At 36.9% G+C, this 20677-nt stretch overlaps 1 protein-coding gene across 9 annotated transcripts; it reads right to left on the bottom strand.

The window, feature by feature from the left end:
* Positions 1-453: 453 nt before the first annotated feature.
* On the bottom strand, positions 454-17929 carry LOC114272983 (leucine-rich repeat receptor protein kinase HPCA1). Of its 9 annotated transcripts, none has more exons than XM_028214691.2 (19): positions 16907-17929; positions 16706-16820; positions 13069-13189; positions 12902-12973; positions 11589-11663; positions 11427-11498; positions 10316-10465; positions 10102-10176; positions 9534-9605; positions 9139-9207; positions 8909-8983; positions 7407-7478; positions 7099-7233; positions 6479-6948; positions 6251-6394; positions 6022-6158; positions 5277-5496; positions 3243-3478; positions 454-1138 (listed from the first exon to the last, which is right to left on the bottom strand). In XM_028214691.2, exons 2-19 carry the CDS (start codon positions 16743-16745, stop codon positions 698-700), a joined length of 2676 nt encoding a protein of 891 aa, XP_028070492.2. In that variant the 5' UTR covers positions 16746-16820; positions 16907-17929; the 3' UTR covers positions 454-697. The 9 variants fall into 9 exon arrangements, with proteins under 9 accessions (XP_028070492.2, XP_028070496.2, XP_028070494.2 ...); XM_028214695.2 differs by having other exon boundaries at positions 16752-16820; positions 16907-17728; XM_028214693.2 differs by lacking the exon at positions 12902-12973.
* Between the last annotated feature and the right edge of the window lie 2748 nt (positions 17930-20677).

The raw sequence follows: 20677 nt of genomic DNA, 5'->3' as shown, positions 1-20677 counted from the left end.
AATAACACCACAAAAGATCATAACCAAACATCACTTAAGGTGTAATAAAAATAACAATCACAATAGATCATAACTAGTCATAATTAAAACTATAATGAGTTCATTAATATAATAATGAGTTATAATTAAGTCATAATCAACACATAATGAGTCATAACCAAATATCACAAAAGTCATATGACTTGGGCATAGGGTACACCCATTATTATAGAATTTCCTTGCAAACCAACAAACTAAATCTATGATAAGGACACATAATTTATAACCATATCCATGGTAAGAAACACCAATATTGTCATCATGTAAACTAACAAACATTCCCAAGAAACTTACAACCAAGGACATGGGTGAGAATCCATGCCTCTCTTGAAATCTACTAATTGTTGCATATATAGAATTTTCATCAGAAATGAATCAGTAAATCACATTTGCTTTTCTCAATACAACAGAAAATTGAGGGATGATTACTTGGAATAGAAAATAGTAGCTTATTTATGGAAAAATTACAAGACTTAGCCTAATATACACACAATATGTGCATCAATATTTTGATTTCGTTTCACTTCTCTCTTCCTTTCTTCATAGTCTACCAGACAAGCAACACACCTAGGACTGTCCAACAAAAGAAAGAAAAGCCAAGAATTCATCACATGTTCTACACGAAAATGTTTAATAATACTTACCAGGGAACTAACATTTAACGTGCCAAGGTCCTGCTATACATAATGAGGCTTTCTTCGATGTAAGGATGGTTGCTTGTCTCTTCATAACAGACTGAAGTGGACACTGAGTCAGCATTAGGGTTCCAACCGGCAATTTGCATGATGTTCTCAATCTCTTTTACCACCTCACCCATTGTAGGCCTCGCAGCTCCTTCTTCGACACACCTCATTGCCAAATCCACAAATTTCTCTAAACCTTTCAGTGCGGTGCCCAAAATGTTTGGATCGATAATCTCATGAAGATCGTACAGATCCTTTGACTTGTCTATTTTCAGCCTCACCTCTCTTACAATGTATTTGCCTTTCTCTATCGGCTGTTTCGCAGTTATCAGCTCAATCATTAGCACTCCAAAGCCATAAACGTCACTCTTCTCAGTCAACTGCTGGGTCATGCAATATTCAGGATCCAAGTAGCCCTACACCAATAAAAAATCCCGCTTTTAGTCGAAAATACTAAGCAATATCAAGCTTCTTCAAAGAACTCAAAATATTACCTCCGTGGTTCACTACATAAATTTGTTTAAGATATTCTTTTCAGCAAAGATAAAATGGTGTGCATCCTTTTTGACAATGAATGAGACATCACATGATCCAACAAAATAAATAAATAAAGAGACATCCCACACACCAGTAGCATGTAGATAGCAGGTACTGGGTAGGTCTTATAAAATTTATTGGATCTCTACAACCTTGCCCGAAATAGGATTACTGATAGTTAAAAATATATATATATATATATGTATGTACAAATTTTCAAGTCATACTGAGCAATATTTTTTTGCCTTGAAGACCTACCAAACAATGTTGTGAAACCCGGACCGGACCGGCCGGTCGAACCGGTTGGACCGGGAACCGGGCCTAGTTCTGGTCCGGTCAACCCTCTAGAACCGGAGTAGGAAGAAAACCGGCCTAGAAATGGAAAACCGGGAGGTTGAACCGGGAAAACCAATGACCCGGACCGGGTCTGGTGGGTTGGACCGGTGATTTTTTCCTTTTTTTTTTATTTTCTTTCTTTCTTTTCTTTCTTTCTTATATATTTATATATATATATATATATTATAAATATATTTTAAAATTTTGATTAAAAATTCTTCCTTCAAGAGTCTCCTCTCATGAAGAAGAGTCTCATTGGAAGTTGAAGAAGATTATGAAAGTCTATTCCTATTTATAGGAAAAGATTTTTCAAAAAGAACCTACAAAATTCTATGTGGGATTCAATCAAATTATTTGAAACATATTGATTGGAAGGAGAGTTGAAAATTTCATTTTCCTCCAAAATTAAACCTAACATTCAATCAATTTGTTTGGAGGGAATGCTTAAAAAATTTAATTTCTTTAAAACAAGTGATTTTTTTTATCAATTATGACTTTATTAAATATTATTAATAAATATTATACAACAATTTTTATTTTTATTTGAGTATTTATATATATTTTTATTTATTTATAATTTTTAAGTATATTTTTTAATTATATAATATTAATTATGACGTCACGGTTCGACCGCTTTGACCCGACGGTTGAACCGGTGACCCGTCCACCCGGTCCCTTTTCCGATTCGCTCACCGGTCCGGTTTTCAAAACATTGCTACCAAAGTGTCATTTCATAATGAGAAAAATCCCCATTCTCTATTGTCCTACAGCTGTTTTTCTTCAAGATACCATTCCATGCGGTAAGAGATGCAATACAGTGACGGTAGATGGTAGTGTTAGGGGAAGGGGTAGCCTTAGACCTAGATTGACGTGGACTAGTGTAGTAAATAGAAATACTCCCTCCGTCCCAAAATAATGGTCCCTTTTGGGGAATCCAATTTTTTTTGGTAGTACAATTATTGTACTTTAAAAAAGTTGATTTTCAAAAATTACCCTTTCATAGTACATTTTTTTGAGAATATCAATGTCATAATTGTACTTTTTATATTATTTATGAATTTAAAAGAAGGGCAAAATAGGAAATTTATATTATTTTTGTACTTGATTTTTGAAGAGGGGACTAATATTTTAGGACAATGAAAAATGGAATAAGGGACTAATATTATGGGACGGAGGGAGTATGAATCTTCTTAATTTGACTAACAAAATGGCCTTGGATGGATAGAGTTGAGTGGAGAAGAAGGATTCATGCAGCCGATCCCATTTGATGGGACTTAAGGCTTTGTTTGGTTTGGTTTATACCATCCCATGCAATTTCTTCTTTTTTTTATTTTTATTTTTTTCTACCTCAACCAGCTACCACCCATAATATAATGGGGAAAAAATTACACAACCTGTTTTAATTATCTTCTCATCAAAACAAAATAGAGGGTTTTATTTATTTGATTTGGTTCTTTTAGCAATGGAGGTCTATGAATACTTGACACCAGTTTCATGAGAACTTTTCTCATAACTGAGAACTGAGAACTTCAAGAACAAATAGATTTTAACTATGAATAAGATGCTTTGTAAATACTTTAACCAACTTCTAATTTATAGTAGTTTGCTGATATTTCAAAACCAGGGTTTAGAGGAAAATTTACTGACCATTGTCCCCTTGATTTGAGTGGTAATATGACAGTTTTCGGGGTCACCAATACTCTTGGCGAGACCAAAATCAGAAACTTTTGCATTCAAGTATTCATCTAGTAAGATATTGTTTGATTTGATGTCCCTATGTATGATTGGAGGGTTGGCAAGCTCATGTAGATATTGCAAACCTCTTGCTGCTCCAAGGGCTATTCGAAGTCTCCTCATCCAATCCAGCCTGATTCCAGATTTCCCTGCATAGGTAATATGCACTTTAATTGTTACTGTTTAGTCAAATACATGTATTGCCTAAAAACATAGCTCTGGTAGTGCCGTTTACAAACTCTGGGGATCCCTTTTTTTATTATACTTTTTTCCTATTCTTTTGGCTAGAGGAGATATGTGAAACATTCAAGTTTTGACTGAGGTTAGAGAAAGATAAAACTACAGAAACATTTTTTTTCTACTTTACCCTCTTGTGGTTTTAACCCCAGAGAACTTTACCTCTCTAACATTTAAATATATGCAAATAACTCTCAGGAGATTTTGGACTAAAATGCAAAGTTAACTTTGTTAACAGAATGTACAGGATGACCTTATGCCCTCATTGTTTTCTTTTACTTATCTTCTCTTTCACCCTTATCTAACTTGAATCACATTTTAAACAAATCAAACCATATTAGCATAAATCAAACCGCATATTAACACAAATTTTCTTGCTTTTACTTAATTGCTAATTTAATTTTTAATCCATATATAATCACATATTAAATTACACACTGACATATGTATATAAGTATATGCATATGCTACAAAGCATGGACATGGACACGCGACATGACACAGACACACCAATTTTTAAAAAATGCAAGACACGACACGTGGGGGATACGCATAAAATATATAATTTTACATATTTATTATATGTTATATATATGAATATATTATTCAAAGATAATAAAAAAAAATGCAATATGACACTAATTTCTATAAATATATATAATTTTTATTTTGTTATTGTATCTTAAGCTGTTTTGTTCAAACTTACAATTAGTTTTACCTATGTCTACTCAATAGACATGTGTGTTTAAGCGATAGACATTTGTGTCCTCCAAGTGTCCAAAGATTATCCGGGTTTTTAAAAAATAGGACACGTTTTGATGAGTGTCGGAAACGTGCCCAGAAAGTGTCCAAAGAGTGTTAGTGTCCGACACGGATACGTCATCTTCTTAGAAGTGTTCGTGCTTCTTAGTGCATATGTATATGTACTACAATGTCATAACCCACTTGTGCACTGCCTCGGCACCCCAATTCACCATAGATCTGTTCTACATGACCTTGCCAACAAACCCACCATGTGTTTTGCATCGATCTTTTTTGTTTTATTTATTTATTTTATTTTTTATTTTTTAAATCTTGCATTGATTCAACAACACACCCATAGATACAATCAGAAGGGAAGTATGAGGTGGAAAGAGGGGTCATGGGGCAACAGGAAGGAGGCGAGACAGGTGGTAGAGGCGGCAGGGATGGTGGTAGGTGACTGGCAAAGCAGGTGGGTGGAGGTGGGGAGGTGGAGGGAAGGCAAGTCAAGTCGGTGGTGGTGGGGTGGTAGGAATTGCAGACTATGGAGGTGGTGGTGGTGGAGAAAGAGGTAGTGGTGGCAGGGGGTGGTTGAGTTAATATTAGGATTTTTAAGTTAGGATTTTCAATTGGGGAAGAAGATTATGAATGGAAAAACTGTCTTTTTGTAATAAAATTTGATTGACATCTTATTTTTTTCATGCAACTCCAATTGCGACACAGTTTTTGTTAATGTGGATGTAATTAGTGACAGCAGGAAGGTAAAATGCATTTTACTTTCTTGATTTCTTTACTTATTTTCAGCTACATTCAAATCAGGCAAGGTATTTGCTTGAACAAATAGTTACGACGAACAAGAATGCGTACATGTTAAAAATTGCCACTATATGTATCATTATAAAGTAAGCAACTGAAGAACAAGTATCAATATCCATATTGGTGGTGGAATAGGAAATAAGTGTCAAGTACCTGAAAGAGACTCCTTCAGTGTACCATTTGCAATATACTCATACACCAACATTTGTTCGTCTTGCTCAAAACAGAAACCCACAAGGCTCACAACATTCTTATGATGAACCCTGGATAGAAGCTCAAGCTCACTTTTAAATTCAAGATCACCCTGTGTAGATCCTTGTTTAGCCCTTTTGATGGCAACCAGTTGCTCAGTGGGAAGAGTTCCTCTATATACCTGTAAATAAAACAAAGAACTGTTAATATGCAAGTTGCACAGCACAACGAAATACATTGCAAAAATATTCTAGGATGGATAAGAAACATGTTGAAGAAAAAAGATTTAAAAAAAATGGAGGAACAATGCTCCAAATTTAAACTAAATCAATATTTATTGGAAAGAAAAAACATAGGGTTGTTTTCTAGGAATTTTCAAAACGAGTTTGCAAGCACACAAAAGTTTAATAATTACTAAATTTATCAATGATATTCCGGAAATAGTTCATACAATTTCAAAGATCAGTCACCAACTTCTCATTTCAAAAAAAATCTGCTTGTAATTGTACTCTTAAAAAAAGTTCAGAGACTCTGTCACAGTTGAAAGGTCCAAAACTCAGTCTGTAAATATGGAAACTAGTAATATATGAGCTATGTTGAACCAAGAAGAGAAAAGAATCACAAAAAATCTATTCTCTAGCAAAAAGAATGTAACAATTAACCTTTCAACAATCTATTCTCTAGCTATAAGAATACAGAAGTTAACCTTTCCGTAGCCACCAACTCCAATACAGTTGGCATCTGAGAAAGTGTTTGTGTATTTCTTAAGCTCTTCAAATGAGAAACACCTAGCTCCTTTTAATTGAGGAGCACCACCATTGCTTTCATTTCGGCACCAAGAAGCTGCATTGGTATGACATCGAAGCTATAACCAACACCCAAGATAAGACATGATTACCAGGAAATACATTGTCAAGATTAACTCGTAATTTTACCAAAAGGATTGTTCTGCATATCAGAAATTTCAGCTCTTCTCTTTTGATTTAATGCATAAATTCCTGCAAGGAGACACAATAACACAAGCAAAGAACAACCAACTGCCACTCCGATAATGCCAGCACTTGATGACTTCTTAGTTCCTGTAGATTCTTTTACATGAGAGAGAGAGAGAGAGAGAGAGGGAGATTAGAATGGGAAATCACATGTATATATATACTTTATACCTGCAAAATATGAATATGGGTCTGCAATGAAAAACAAGGGCCCTAAAGGCATCATAGGATGGAAAGTCATGTTGGACAGCACAAACGCAATCCCAGAAATTCCAGTTCGATCAAAATGCTCTACGCCATATGGAAAAACTTCTAAGCTTAGAATGATGAGGGAATCATCTGGATTTTTACTCAGAGAAACTGAATCCACAGGGAGTTGATAGGACTGAAAAGAACGCATCAGATAATTCTCGAGAGATGTGTAGATATTTGAGTTTCTAACGTTAAAGGAAGGAGCTCCGAGAATTAGCAAACCCGTATATGGATAAGCACATCTACAGTTGGGGCTGGATATTTGATGTGACTTGCATCTAACTTGCATACAAGTCTTTGGTTCTGTTGAATATGAGGAATTTGACTGTTGAATGATGCAGTATGGTTCTGTCCCTTGTGCGCCCTCGCAAACTGGATTTCCTACAAGTCTACAGAAAATAACAGAAAAGTACACCAATGAGGTTATAGAATGATAAACCAAAGAACAGTAAATAGATTGCATGTCCAGAAATGGAACTAGTTTTAGTTCTCTAACACCATCTTACTGATGGAATAGCCAAAACAGTCTTACTACTTACATTAACTCAGAGTTAAATCGCTTTCCCACCATATAGTCAGTTATGTAATTGTTCTGCAAATCTATAAGTTGCAGGTGGTCGCTACTGTCGGAGTTGACAACCAAAGTGCCATTAAGCTTGTTGTTCCTCAATACACTGACATGGCATGCCAAAACAAATTTGCTTTGATTATAATGGGCATGACATAAGATAAACAACTAGAATCAATCATATTAGAACCCATGGAGGTTCCATTTTTTTTTGGTTTATTACTTTGTATTCTAGATGATTATATGAAATGCAGTATACGAGATTAAACTGATACTCACACTTTTATTAACAGTGGAAGGCTGAAAAAGGCATCTGGAATTTGACCTTGAAGTCCTGTGTCTTCCATCATTCTGCAAGTGCAATGTTAGCGGAAACATAATTGTACTGCATTGAAACTTCTCATTTTAGCTGACAAGCTGTTTGCAAAATTGCAAGCACAAAATTGAAAGAGTAACGTCTACATCAATTTTAACTTTTAGGAAGCTGACATCAACAACGAAAATAAGTGAAGTAAACAGAAGAAAATAATAAATACTTGAAATTATTTCTATGTACAATATTGAGTTATCCTAAGTCTTGTCAGAAGTCATACTGACTCCAGCTTAACTCAACAAGCTGTTGTTCCAATTACTGGGGTTAGCAACATGAATTAATTTCCACTAGTTGGCTCCATTTGAAGTGAAATCATCAGTTAAGTTTATGAAAATCATCCTTTCATAACACCTCAACCCATGTTCTACTTGCCTTTATTTCTTTTAAGAGGATGTTGTGCAACTTGGAGTAAATCAAAAGACAAATGTTCTTCATGTTCTCTATTGTATTCAACATATGCATATAAAACTAAATTAGAAGGTTATAAGGTTATCGGGGTAGCCATGCATTATGGTTATATAATTGTTAGATAGCTTGATATACATTGTTGCGCCCATTTCCTAGCAACTTAGGTTTTTGAGAAAATTGGTGAATTAACATGGTATCAGAGCTCTAGTTGAGAGAGGTTTTGGGTTCAAGTTTCTCTGTTAGCATTTGGTATTATGTCCCCATTTGGTTTCTTCCTCTTTGTTTGGCTGTTTGCTTCTCCTTTTGTTTGGTTCTTTGCTTGTCTCTCTATGTGCAAGACGGGGTTGCACATGAGAGAGGATGAGACCATTTCCTAAAAGCTTAGGCTTTTGGGAAAATTGTTGACTTAACAATAATGTAGGCTATCTGAAGCACATTTTCTGTAATTTTTTTAGCTAAAATGCAATGTGCTTCGACGAATGAGTGGTAGAGAACAAAAGATTGATTGAAATTGTTAAACTTATCCCACATTGTCTCTCTAAACCACCAAAGCTTGGTTAATATACTTGAGAGACCCCTCCATTCATTGCCAATTAATTTTGAGTTGGACGCTTTAACATGGTATCTGAGATGAGTCTTGGGTGGTCTTTGGTGGGTCAAGTCTCGGCCCAAAGTCTAATCTCTCCCCTCTCATCTCTCTGTCACCTCCACATGCTATCCGGGTTGCATGAGCAGGGAAGTGTTAGACTTATCACACATCATCTCTCTCTAAACCACCCAAGCTTAGTTAACATACTTGAGAGGCCCCTATACTCATTGCCAATTGGTTTTGAGCTGGATGCTTTAACAGAAACAATTTCATTCATCCAAAATTGAGAACATTAAATGATAATTGACTGCAATGTTTCAGTTGTCTGCAGCAAAGACCAAGGAAACACCAGAAAGGAATGAGATATTTCAAGTTGCATGTGTGTTTGTTGAGAGAGAGAGAGAGACGTACAATGTTTCCAAAGACCGTAAGGTTTCAACCCATGGAGGGAAATCTGTCTTGTCAATAGTATTATTGCTTAAATCCCTGCAAGTAATATTTTGGTCAATGTAGCATGTATTGAACATAATTATGAAAACAAGATGATAAGGAGGAAAACAAGGAATTAACAAGACATCCATTAATAAAATGCCTGAAAACCACGACGGCATTTTTTCCTAAGCAAGATTGTTACTACTTACACGTGGTTGAGAGAATTCAAGCCAGTAAGATCAGGAAAGGGGCCAGTCAGTTGATTGTTTGACAAGAACCTGAAAGTGAAAAATCAAAAGCCTCTCATAGTAAAGGCTGCAAAGCTGAAAACCTAACGCAGAATAATCCAACTTCTTGGAAACAAGTATAGAAGTTTTTTTTTTTTTTTTTTAAACTAAGCTTAATACGGAAAAGTTTTTCTTTTTGTCTGCCTACAGCTCATTAAATGTACAAGGTGTTGAAGTTCAATGGGATAGGTCCACCAATGAGTTCCTATCCAGGCATCCGTTGCCAACACTATATACTCAAAATCAAAAAATTTAATGGGTGTTAACAGCCAGCATCTTATTATGATTTTGATTGGGTATGTGATAGAGATACTCACAATATCTCCAAAGTCTTCACTAGTCCTAGCGTTGAAGGAATCTTGCCACTGAGTTTGTTGTGATCAAAAAGCCTGCTCAAATTAATTCACAAGATGACATTTAAATTAGTACCCAGATTGAGAGAAACGGGCTGCCAGGAAATTTAAATCCAACATTCCTCATCTTATTAATAAAAAATAAAAAATAAAAAAGGGCCCCATTTCTCTCTTTGAAATATATATATATATATATATATATTTGGGAAGAAAGAGAAAAAAAATCCCAGATTAAGATTTGAAGCTCGGCACTACGAAGCCACATCAAGGGGCGAAAGGTCTGCCCATATCAAAGGATGATTTCCAACAACAAGCCCTCAACAGTTATACTTGCCATAAGGGTAAGCAAAATTGAGAGGGAGACTCATCATATTATGCTCATAACATAAGTCGTTCTCCTTTTCACCATGAAAGCTTGTTGCTTATACTTGCCATATGGGTAAGCAAACTGCATATATGCATAACCTATTGTTCTGTCATTCAAGTGCATACCAGAGACTCATGAATAAGTAGCTGGTTCAAAGGAACTCACACATGTATCAGAGACATATTTGCATTGAAAAGTTGAGATGGGATTTCACCAGAGAACTGATTGCTTCCACAATGACTGTGAATAGTATAAAGAATCTCAGTTCATTAGTGTATGAAAATAAACAACAAATTGATCAAACTAGTTAGCTTAAATACAAAGAGAGAGAGAGAGAGAGAGCTAGAGACAGACAGAGAGACAGAGAGATTAGACATACAAGTGTTTCGCATTAACCAGCATATCCAGACCAGGTGAGACAGGGATAGTTCCAGAAAGCTTATTGACACTCAGATCCAGCCAATAAAGATTAGAGAGATTACCAATTGAAGGTGGAATTGGTCCACTGAAGTTGTTGGAAGTCAGAGACCTGTAGAATACATAATGAAATAATTGAAATATAGGCCAAGGCATGCAAGATTTAAAGGACCAAAAAATGGTTCCAATCTCAAATTTTTCTCATCTTTTAAAAGCATAACGAGGGAGTAAGTAGGTTCACCTAGAGAAGTCAGAGGGTGGGAGCATTTGTTCTTGAAAGGTGCAATTATTAGGATTTTATAGGAAGCCCAAATAATACATATGACCTAAATAATTTGTGGAAAGGAATATAACAGTTTGCAATACTATCAAATTATCAATCGAAAATTTTGTAAATGAAATATTTAAGATCAAATTACGTAAAGAGCAGTCAATCATTGTGTCAAAAGTATGTAAAAGGTTGTAGACTGTAGTTAATGTCCATCTCATTTTACTGATCATGTCAATCACTTGAGAGCATTGTTGTCAAATCGCGAATCGAATCGTGAATGTTTTGCTAAAATAGTGAATCGCGAATTGTAAGATTCACTTTATTTAGCATAATATATAATTTTAGACATGCATACACATATAGTGTTTAAAATGAAATAAATATCAACATAACTAAATAGTATATATGTATATACATGTAAAATCACATATATCAATATAATTAGTTGATCTCTTTTTTTTATTTTGTGCAAACGATGTCATTTCATGCATTATGCAAGCAGAACTGAATCGCTTGAATAGCAGTGAATCACAATTGAATCGTAAGATTTACTCAATTTAAGATTCAACTACACGAATGAAATCATGAATTGTAAAATTCTAACAACCATGGACAAAACAATTTATCTGATACCTTGAACTTATACCAAGTTAATTTATATTTCTGTCATTCCATCATTATGTCAAAGAATGGAATCATGTCACAAGGAATGTGAGCCTAATAATTGCTGATACTTCCATATTAAGCTTTCACACATATTGATTCTCACAGTAAACAGAAATAACAAAGTCCAAATCCTTACAAAATGCTCAGTTGCTGCAGAGATCCTATTGTCTCTGGAATTGGACCACTGAAACCGCAACTAACTAGGATTCTGAGAAGCAAGGAGATGTAATTAACAGGGTACTGACCTTAGTAATCAACAGATTAAGCATAGTATAACAACAATGAAAAAATTTCTTACAGGTTTGATAACTTAGTCAAATTTCCAATTGATTGAGGAAGAGATCCTATCAAACCGCTGTTGTATGATAGATCCCTACATGCACAAGCTGATAATCAAAAGTTACTCTTAACAATTCTTATATGGAAGTAAAGAGGAGAATAAACAAAGACAATTCCAAACAGCTATTATTAATAAAGTAGGGAACACTGTCTGGGTAGTGTTTTATACCACATCAATCAGGCATTTAAGTGAAATATGAACCGTGACACCATTGAGTGTCACCAAGCAATTGTTTGTGTGTGTGTGTGTGTGTGTGAGCGAGAGAGAGACAGAGTAGGCATTACAACAAAGCAAGAAGACAAATAATTACCATGTTATTATCCGTGGTGCCATATCCTACATATATGATGTTGTGATGTTTTTGTTGTGATACAAAATAATTTAGGTCCTAACAAACATTTGCGAAGACCTGAAAATGAATTCCATTATGGGCAAGAAGCTCCTAAAGAATGAAAATGAAATATTGGAGTCATTTGTTAATGTTGTCATTTTCCTGTTTTTTATTTACAAAATTTTTCTTTCTTTTTTTTTTTTTTGGGTAAGAAAGAAAAACAAAAAAACTTGTTTGGTATACAAAACTGTTTTGAATACAAATAAAAACAAAATAGAGAAACATGTTTGGTGAGTTGCCGGAGGTGGTGGCCGATGGTGGAGGGTGAATGGATGTGGTGCCTGGTGGTGGGGAGTGGCCGGGCTTGTTGGCTGGAGTGTGGCCAAAGGTCACGGGGTGGCTAGAGGGCCACCGAAAGGTTGCCGGAGGTCACGGTGGTGATCGGGTGGTCTCTGTAGAGTCACTGAAAGGTTGCTGGAGCTCTCTAGCAGCAAGCTGCCCAGCAGTAGGTGGTGGCCCGAAGTGGTGGGGGAGAAAAAAGAAAATGAAAACTTGTTTTGAAAATAATTGAAAACACAGTTTTTCCGTTTCCAAAAATTTTGGAATCATTTCCATTTTTCTGAAAATGAAAACCATATACCAAACAAGTTTTCATTTCGAGTTTCCAAAAAAAAATGAAAACAATTGCATAAAACAGGAAACGGAAGTGTTAACAAATGGCCATAGTAGTCCACTACTCAATATGTATTAGATAGAGCCTAGGAGAAGCACTGTTCAATTATATAGAGCAAGGGGCAAATTTCCCATTAGCACCTCACACAGAATGAAGGTTTTCCCATTGGTCCTGAATGAATAACACTAACTGAATGATTCTCAGCAAAGTTAATTGGAACTGGATCTATTCACGAGAGAATAGGGATAGCGCAAATAGAAGACCTACAAAGTCTGTAATTCAGACAACCCTTGAATGTCTCCGGACAGCTGACCAGTCAATCCCATGCTGGCTAATGTTCTGGAATTGAAACTTATAGTTAACCTCTTAATTCTCAAAAAGTAGAATAAGCAACTCTCCATAAGCATTAAAGGTAAAACACAACAGGGACTTACATAGATGTCACACGTGAATTGGTGCAATGAATTCCTTCCCAACCGTTGCCACATGGATCCGATCCAACCCAATTGAGTGGTGTGTTCTTCCAGATTTCTTTGAGAGCGTTTAGAGCAGCAACTGCATCGGACATAAATTAACTTTACCCAAAATTTTTATGAGGATTAAGGAAAACCAATGCATAGAACATGAGAACCCAACAGTGGCCAGTAATCCAAAAACAAAAGGAACAACTATAAGTACTCGTCTTCTCATATTTTGTTTGACTAAGTACTTTCTAGTTCAAGGTACTATCTTGGCCATTTCTAAATAATCAAGACCATTTGATACTTCAGTTAAAGAAACATCCAAGGCTTGCTTCTGAGTGACCACAAAACAGTATGCAGATTGAAAACTTGTTGCTAAACCAGATAAACATGGCAGTTAATCAAACAAAATTCACTTTGGAAAGCAATTAACACATAGCAGATATGCAACTATGTATTCTAGAGATTTGATCTATAGCTTTATATCGTAGAGTTTTTTCCTGGGATGTACAAAGATCTAGTCCTTTGCATGCTGAAAGCCTTATGGGAAAAACTGTACTCAAACTTTGAATCTCAAACATTTGGAATCTAAAGTGAAAACCACTCAAAAACAACAAAAGACAAAATATATATATATATATATTTATATATTCATTTTCTTTCTTCGCCTTTTATCAGAAATCACCTCTATAGTAAATAAGGTGTGGTGTGAAGAGAAAGAAACTAAAAAGAGGTCTAGCATATGCCATCACAAATTCAGTGCACAAATTATTTATGTGTTTCTGGAGTATGCATTATCTAACAAGCAGGTTTGTATTCTTGTTTGTATTAATCAAAGCACAAAAAACTAAGAACTTATATAACTAGTGACATCAATAAACTAAAAACTTGGACACAAGAGCTGAACTTACAGTCCAGATTATTCATCTGCGCTGCTACGAGAAAAATTTGGACGGAAATAACCAGCAAACAGACCTGAATTCTTAATCCCATTATTCAAGAAAAAACCATATAGACTCTTGAACTAACTGAATTACATTGAACTACTTCGAAACCACTCTTCTTTCATTCATTATTAGAATGCTTCAAGAGAGTTTTTTCCATGATACCCATATACTCACTAAATGTATTCAACATGCACATGGCTACAATACAATAGCATGTCGCTCATCCTCAAATTTTCCAACTAAATATATCTAATATATCCCAAAAACACTATGAAAGCTGATAGATATACATTTAGTGGTTCTGTTAATTACAATGCAACTCCTATACACCAGGCTTATTTTTGACCATATAAGAAGAAGAAGACAAAAAAAAAGAGAAAAAAGAAAGGAAACAAAAACAGCCAGGTGGGCTTATTGGTTTAATTGTTGGCTCCAAAGTCAACAACATGAACTAATTTTAATTATAAAGATTTAGCAAGATGAATCTACTAGTCTTGGTATGCTTTCGATATATGAGTCTTTTTCAAGAAAATGAAAGGTTTTAAGGCATTGTTTGCAATTCAATGGGCCATGCATGCACAAGTTGATTTTTAATTAGATTAGTCATTAAGCCCTTCTTTTAAGGAATTTATTTCCAAGGAATTATTTTACTCTTGGGTCATTTTCTTTCAAGCATTCAAACAAGCTGCCAACCGTATATTCTGATAATCACAACATGCTAAAGACATTTTAAGGGATCGTAAATGTAAAGTGAGTTGGTAAATGAGAGGTGAAGTGTATATATCAAGATAGTTATATAGACATAATATACCTCTTGGACCATCTATTATATACCGATTTGCGTCTTTTTTCGTATTGATTATATTATATGCTTCAATTCTTCTTTTTCTTCTTCATCTTGAACATATTTTGTACTCTTACTTACATTAACCTTTTGTATTGATTACATACTCCAGTAATTTTCTTTTTGACTGATAAGAAGCCCAAACTTTGGCCTCTTTGCCAACATGACACAAAATCCCACTAGCTATGTGGTTTGTAGTTTCAATGACATCTCAGTAACCATAAAGGTGCATACCTTCTCAGTAAAAATAAATGCGCAGCTTCAAATTTATCACCTTCTCACCGAATGTAATTAAGCAATTTTAATTAGCTTCAAAGCTATTCTCTCTTACAAAGGTCTTTCAATGAATGTCCACATTCTGCCACTTCTCTCCCAAAATAACATAGAACACAACAGCATCACATTCAGGATTACATTGATTAGCTCAATTCTCCTTTTCCATGATCAATCCAGTTCTCAACATTGATCAGTAAAGAAAAATCACACCAAACATTTCAGTAATACCATGCACCTAGAATAACTACCCCGGAAATGAAATGTGCTAACAAGATTCAGTCTAAGTTTGAATATACATCATACACTTTATTTTCTGCATATTCTTTTGGGTGCGTACATTATCCACAAATCTTTAGGCTGTATTTGAATCATGAATTTAGATAGTGATTTGTTTAGGGAAAGTAAATGGAGAGAAAATTATGAATAAAATATAAGCTAGTTTTATTTGGATAAGCTCCCCTCCGTATTTCATCTCTTCATACCTGTCCATATCCCTCTTGCGGGCTCTAACCAGGCAGACACAGATGATTCGAACCGTCTACTTCATAGGCCTCGCAATCAAGATTATCCATGCAAAAAATCAGCTTTATCAGACAACTATAAATATAGGAATAATCGCATTTTGTTTTATAAAATGGATGGTTTAAGTTTACAATTATATTTGTCCTTCATTTTATAAAACAAAATGTGACTTGTTCGTGTGTTTATAAATGTCTGACAAAATTAATTTTTTTTCGTAACCTTTGCAAGATCTACAAGGTAGACGGCTCAGAACATGCATATGGGTATTAATTTGGGCCCACAATAGGGGTATAGATGAGTATGGAGAGGAGATCATCTCAATTTTGCAGGATCTACAAGGTAGACGGTTCAGAAAATACATACGGGTATGAATTTGGGCCACAATAGGGGTATAGATGAGTATGGAGAGGAGATCATCTCAATTTTATTTCACATTTTCCTTCCCTTTTCTTTCCAATCCGCAAATCAAATCCGTGATCCAAACACAGCATTGAAAACCTAGTAAATAAACTTCTTAATTTGGGATGAACTATACAATATACATTCCAATAAAGATTCAATGATCCAAAGTATAATGCTATATGCACCGATTAGTATACTAATTAGTATATTAACGGATAATGTGGCATAATTTTAGAAATTTTGAATCTTTGTAATTTATATAATAGGTGGGTCGTAGTTTTAAAATGAGAATAACATATTGGTATACTAATTGGTGCGTGTAACACCACCAACCAAGAAAATCCATCAATTGCAAGAATTGCAGTATGTGAAACAGGGGGAAACAAATAAATATAGAAACATTGCCATATAAAAAGGTTGCATCCAAAATATTCATAAACCCTAACTGAGAAAAACTCTAATTAAGAAGAACACACTATCATCCTTTTGTACCCCTGTAGGGTTTTACAATGAAAAAAAATTCAAAGACCCATTTACAAAAATATCTGAATTTTGGACAAAACAAGTAAAGCATACATATCTGCATGATCAATCTGAACAAGTAGAGATTGAAACAGACCTTGGACACCTGATAGTGACACCTCCAAGCTGAACCACATACTCACCTAATCACATTAAAGTCAACCAGATAGCAACCGAGTCTGATCCTCTGCTATGGTTTTCTGCCATTGTTTCTGCAAGGTCCAAAACTATGTCGTTTTAGGGCAAAATTTACGGGCAAAAAAAATAATAACAATAATAAAAAACTGAAAGGCCATACCATCTCGCCGACACCGCCTCTCCGGCGATCCCTCCCTCCATACATCCACCGGCGCGCCACCACCTCGCCGCCGCAACCCACCTCCGCCCACCCTTATCCGCAGTCCACCTCCACGAACTCAACCCTTCCCTCAACAGACTCAGATCCGAACCCAGATGGTTTTGAATACGGGTTTACGATCTGAGTCTCTTTCTTATTTTTCTTTTATTCTTCATCGTCTAAGATCATTCAACCTCTACAGACTTGGATCGCAAGAACCCAACCCATCACTACCTCTCCACCCACCAAATCCAAACCCATATTCAAAACCCAAAAACAGAGACCCATTTGCACACTTCTCATAGCCCTTAGAATGGATAATATTTCAGAAAGAGTCCAACAAATACCCAACAAATAAGGTTATATTCACTATGTATTTGATGAGTGAAGTATTGAAATATAATTATAATTAACAAAAAAAAGTTTGAGGATTGAAGATTTGAAGTTTGAAAAAGATTTATGGAGTCAATAATGGTTAAAATCTATGAAAATGGGGTGGGAAAGAGTGAGGGTTTTGGTTTCAAGGTGGGATTTGTACACGCAGTGATGCTTTCTAAGATTTTGAAAAGAAAATAGTGTTTGTGCGCTCCTCCTTCCTAGCAACCGCCACCGCAACCAACCTCCTCAATCAGAAGAGAAAGAAGAACACAAGGAGGAGGATGAGTGGGTTTGCGACAGTGGTGCTGTGGGGGTCAGAGAGGGGCGTCGAAGAGTAGGGGTCACGGTGGTGTGAGTCGCCGGAGAGTGTGCCGGAGAAGTTTCTTCTCCGTTCTCTCTGTCTTCTTCTTCTTCTTCCCTAATTTTTATTTTTATTTTCATTTTTTGATAAATTTTATCCCAAATCGACGTCGTTTTGTGAGACTGCAGGAACCGTGGCGGTGAATCACGACAGACGATCCGGACTCGATAGTAACCTGCCCGTATTCATTTGCTCCCTTGACTGAGTCCTGCTTAGGGTGCACATCGGTAGTGGCCCGCCCAGCCGGATCCTATCTTTTAGGAATTTGAAAGGTGTTATAGCTTCTAGTTAGACTAATATTTTTTATTGAAAATATTAATAGATTGAATTTGAAGTTTATATTTTAACTCTTGAGTGGAGTTTATATTTCAACTCTTGATTGGGTTTCGTTATTAAATTAATTAATTATTTATTTAAAATATATATATATATATTAATTTAAATTTTATTTTTATTGATTTTATTAAAAATCATGATGATATGTGATTAAATTTATTTAATAAAATTTTTAATTTTTAATGATATTAATATATTTATTTAAGAAGTATAATGTGCGATTGAATTTAATTATAGAATGATTTAATTTTTTTTAATATAATCCAATGGGATCGGCTTAGGATTTATAATTATTTTTTAAACCGAACTTAGACAAATAGATAAACACACTTATTATACAATGTCGGCCTAGCCCGACCCCGACTCCACGTTTATCCACCGCTATCCTATTGCTATCACCCCTTGTCACAGGCAAATGCATACTCCAAAGATTTTTATTTATATTTAAGGGTGGTTTGGGAATAAAAATTTTTAGTAATTTTTTGATTTTTTTGTTAAAATATGAGTCAAAAAAAATTAATATGTTTAGAATGATTTTTAAATTTTAACAATTTTTTTTATTTTTTACAAAAATACATGTAAAAAGTATAGTGAATCGAAAAGAATTTTCGATTTTTTTGTATGTGTTAATTTTTTAAACTTTTTTAATGACTTTTTGGTTTTTAAATTATTTTATAAAGTTCCCAAATGGCCCTATTATTATTATTATTGATAATGCTGTCCGTCCCGGGTGAATGGGTCGGGCTGGTCCAAGTTCTTCAGGTTCCGGTTCAGGGTGATGATTCCGTCAAATGACCTGCAAGCAAGTCCAAAGGGGAACGGGGCAGTCCCCTAGTGAACCCTCCGGTGAGAGAATTAGTAGGGGAAGGAGGAAATGTAGAGAAAGAGAGAGAGATAGACAAAAAGCTTAACCTTTCTCTTGTCTTTCTATTCTTGCTTATATCCTTTGGTAATCATTTCACTGTCCCTTGTGACGTGCCCCCTTCCGCCAAAAGCCTGTGCTGTAGCTTACCTTGTTCAGGGTGAGGGGGCTCTGTTCCGACGGGGAGGTGTTGTCGTAATAAATGCTGTGATGGGCTGCATTAATGGTGATGTGTTGTGGTAATAACTCTGCAGATCTTTATCTGCTGATGTGGCCTGTGTTCCACGTGCCATGTGCCCGAATGCCATTGGCCCCCCATGTCTAGATGGCCTCCAGCTGTCCTAGGCTTTGCCAACCGGGCTATGCTATTGGTCCCAAGCGATGGGTTTGGGGTGGTTTGCTGTGGGCCATATGCCTTATGAGCCTATCCATGTCAGTAGTCCCCCATTACCGAGTGCAGCTTTAGCCCAACGAAGGGAATAGTAATAAGGAAGAGAAGTGAAGCCGTGCCGACCGCAAGGGTGACTGAACGGGAGAAACTGACCGTGAGGGTGGCCGAGTGGGAGGGGTCGACCGTGAGGCGTGCCGACCGCGAGGGTGGCCGAGCTGGAAGGGTCGACCGAGAGGCGTACCGACCGCGAGGGTGGCCGAGCGGGAGGGGTCGACCGCGAGGGTGGCCGAGCGGGAGGGGTCGACCGAGAGGCTTGCCGACCGCGAGGGTGGCCGAGCGAGAGGGGTCGACCGTGAGGCGTGCCGACCAGGACGGCGCGGGGCTCAAAAAGAGAGGGGGTAAGGTGGGGCCATGTGATGATTTGAAATGGAAAAGACAGGGTAAGGGGAGGGGACAGTGCATCGTGGCCATACACGTGGCAATATCGTGGGGGAAGTGAAGCGTTGGAGCAGAAATGAAACGATAGGTCACGAGGGGGTTTTGAAAAGGCGGTTTTGGCAGTTGATTTGAAAGGTTTTGAAACGGGCGAAAATTAATGTGGATCCATGGAATATGGGTAAACCGTGGGTTTTTGGTATAATGCGCTTCACCTACCTTTTTACAAAAACTCAAAATATCCAAGTGTTAATTCCTTCATTGCGTACGACACACCTGTGTAGTATTTTCTCAACTTCCTTGCTCCTACGTCAGAAGTGATTTGTAGGCAAACCCTAGAAATGGCACAAGAAGAAGTAGTCGATGTGAGGGTGGACCCGCTGGGAGACGATGATGCGGAGGAGTTAGCAGCGCGATATAGGACGGAGACACGGATGGTGGAGGCGGGGGTGGGGGAGTCGGTGGGAGAATCGCAGGCGTCGGCCCTGATATTGGCTCCAAAGCCACTAAGCCAGGTAGAGCCAAATCAGTGGCACACTAAGGCGGACAAATCCACACTCACGGCGGCGGATTTGGAGGTTATCAGGGAACGATACCAGATTCCGATGGAGGTGGAGTTATTGCTGCCAACATCAAGGGAAAGGCCGTCTACTGCTAGGCCAGGGGAGTTTTCTCTGTACGAGGAGGCGCTAAAAGGTGGGCTGAGGTTGCCACTGCCTCAAGTGGTGGTTGACGTGCTGAATCGCCTAGAGGTAGCGCCGGGGCAATTGATGCCCAATGCATGGAAGATTTTGCTGGCCTGTGCGAGTGCGTGGCCCAAGGCGAATAGAGGGGAGGCCATGACGGTAGACGAGTTCTTTTCGTGTTACAAGGCGTCGGGGCAGCAAGAAACTTGGGTCACCCTACAGGCGGTGATGGGGAGGGGATTGGTGGCGGGGCTGCCGACATCGATCAAGGGGTGGCGGCCAC

This window comes from Camellia sinensis, chromosome 5, assembly GCF_055761805.1.
Source record: "Camellia sinensis isolate YWXY chromosome 5, ASM5576180v1, whole genome shotgun sequence".
Lineage (NCBI taxonomy): Eukaryota > Viridiplantae > Streptophyta > Magnoliopsida > Ericales > Theaceae > Camellia > Camellia sinensis.
Note: the sequence above shows the minus strand (reverse complement) of the source record. Positions and strands in the feature narration are given on the sequence as shown.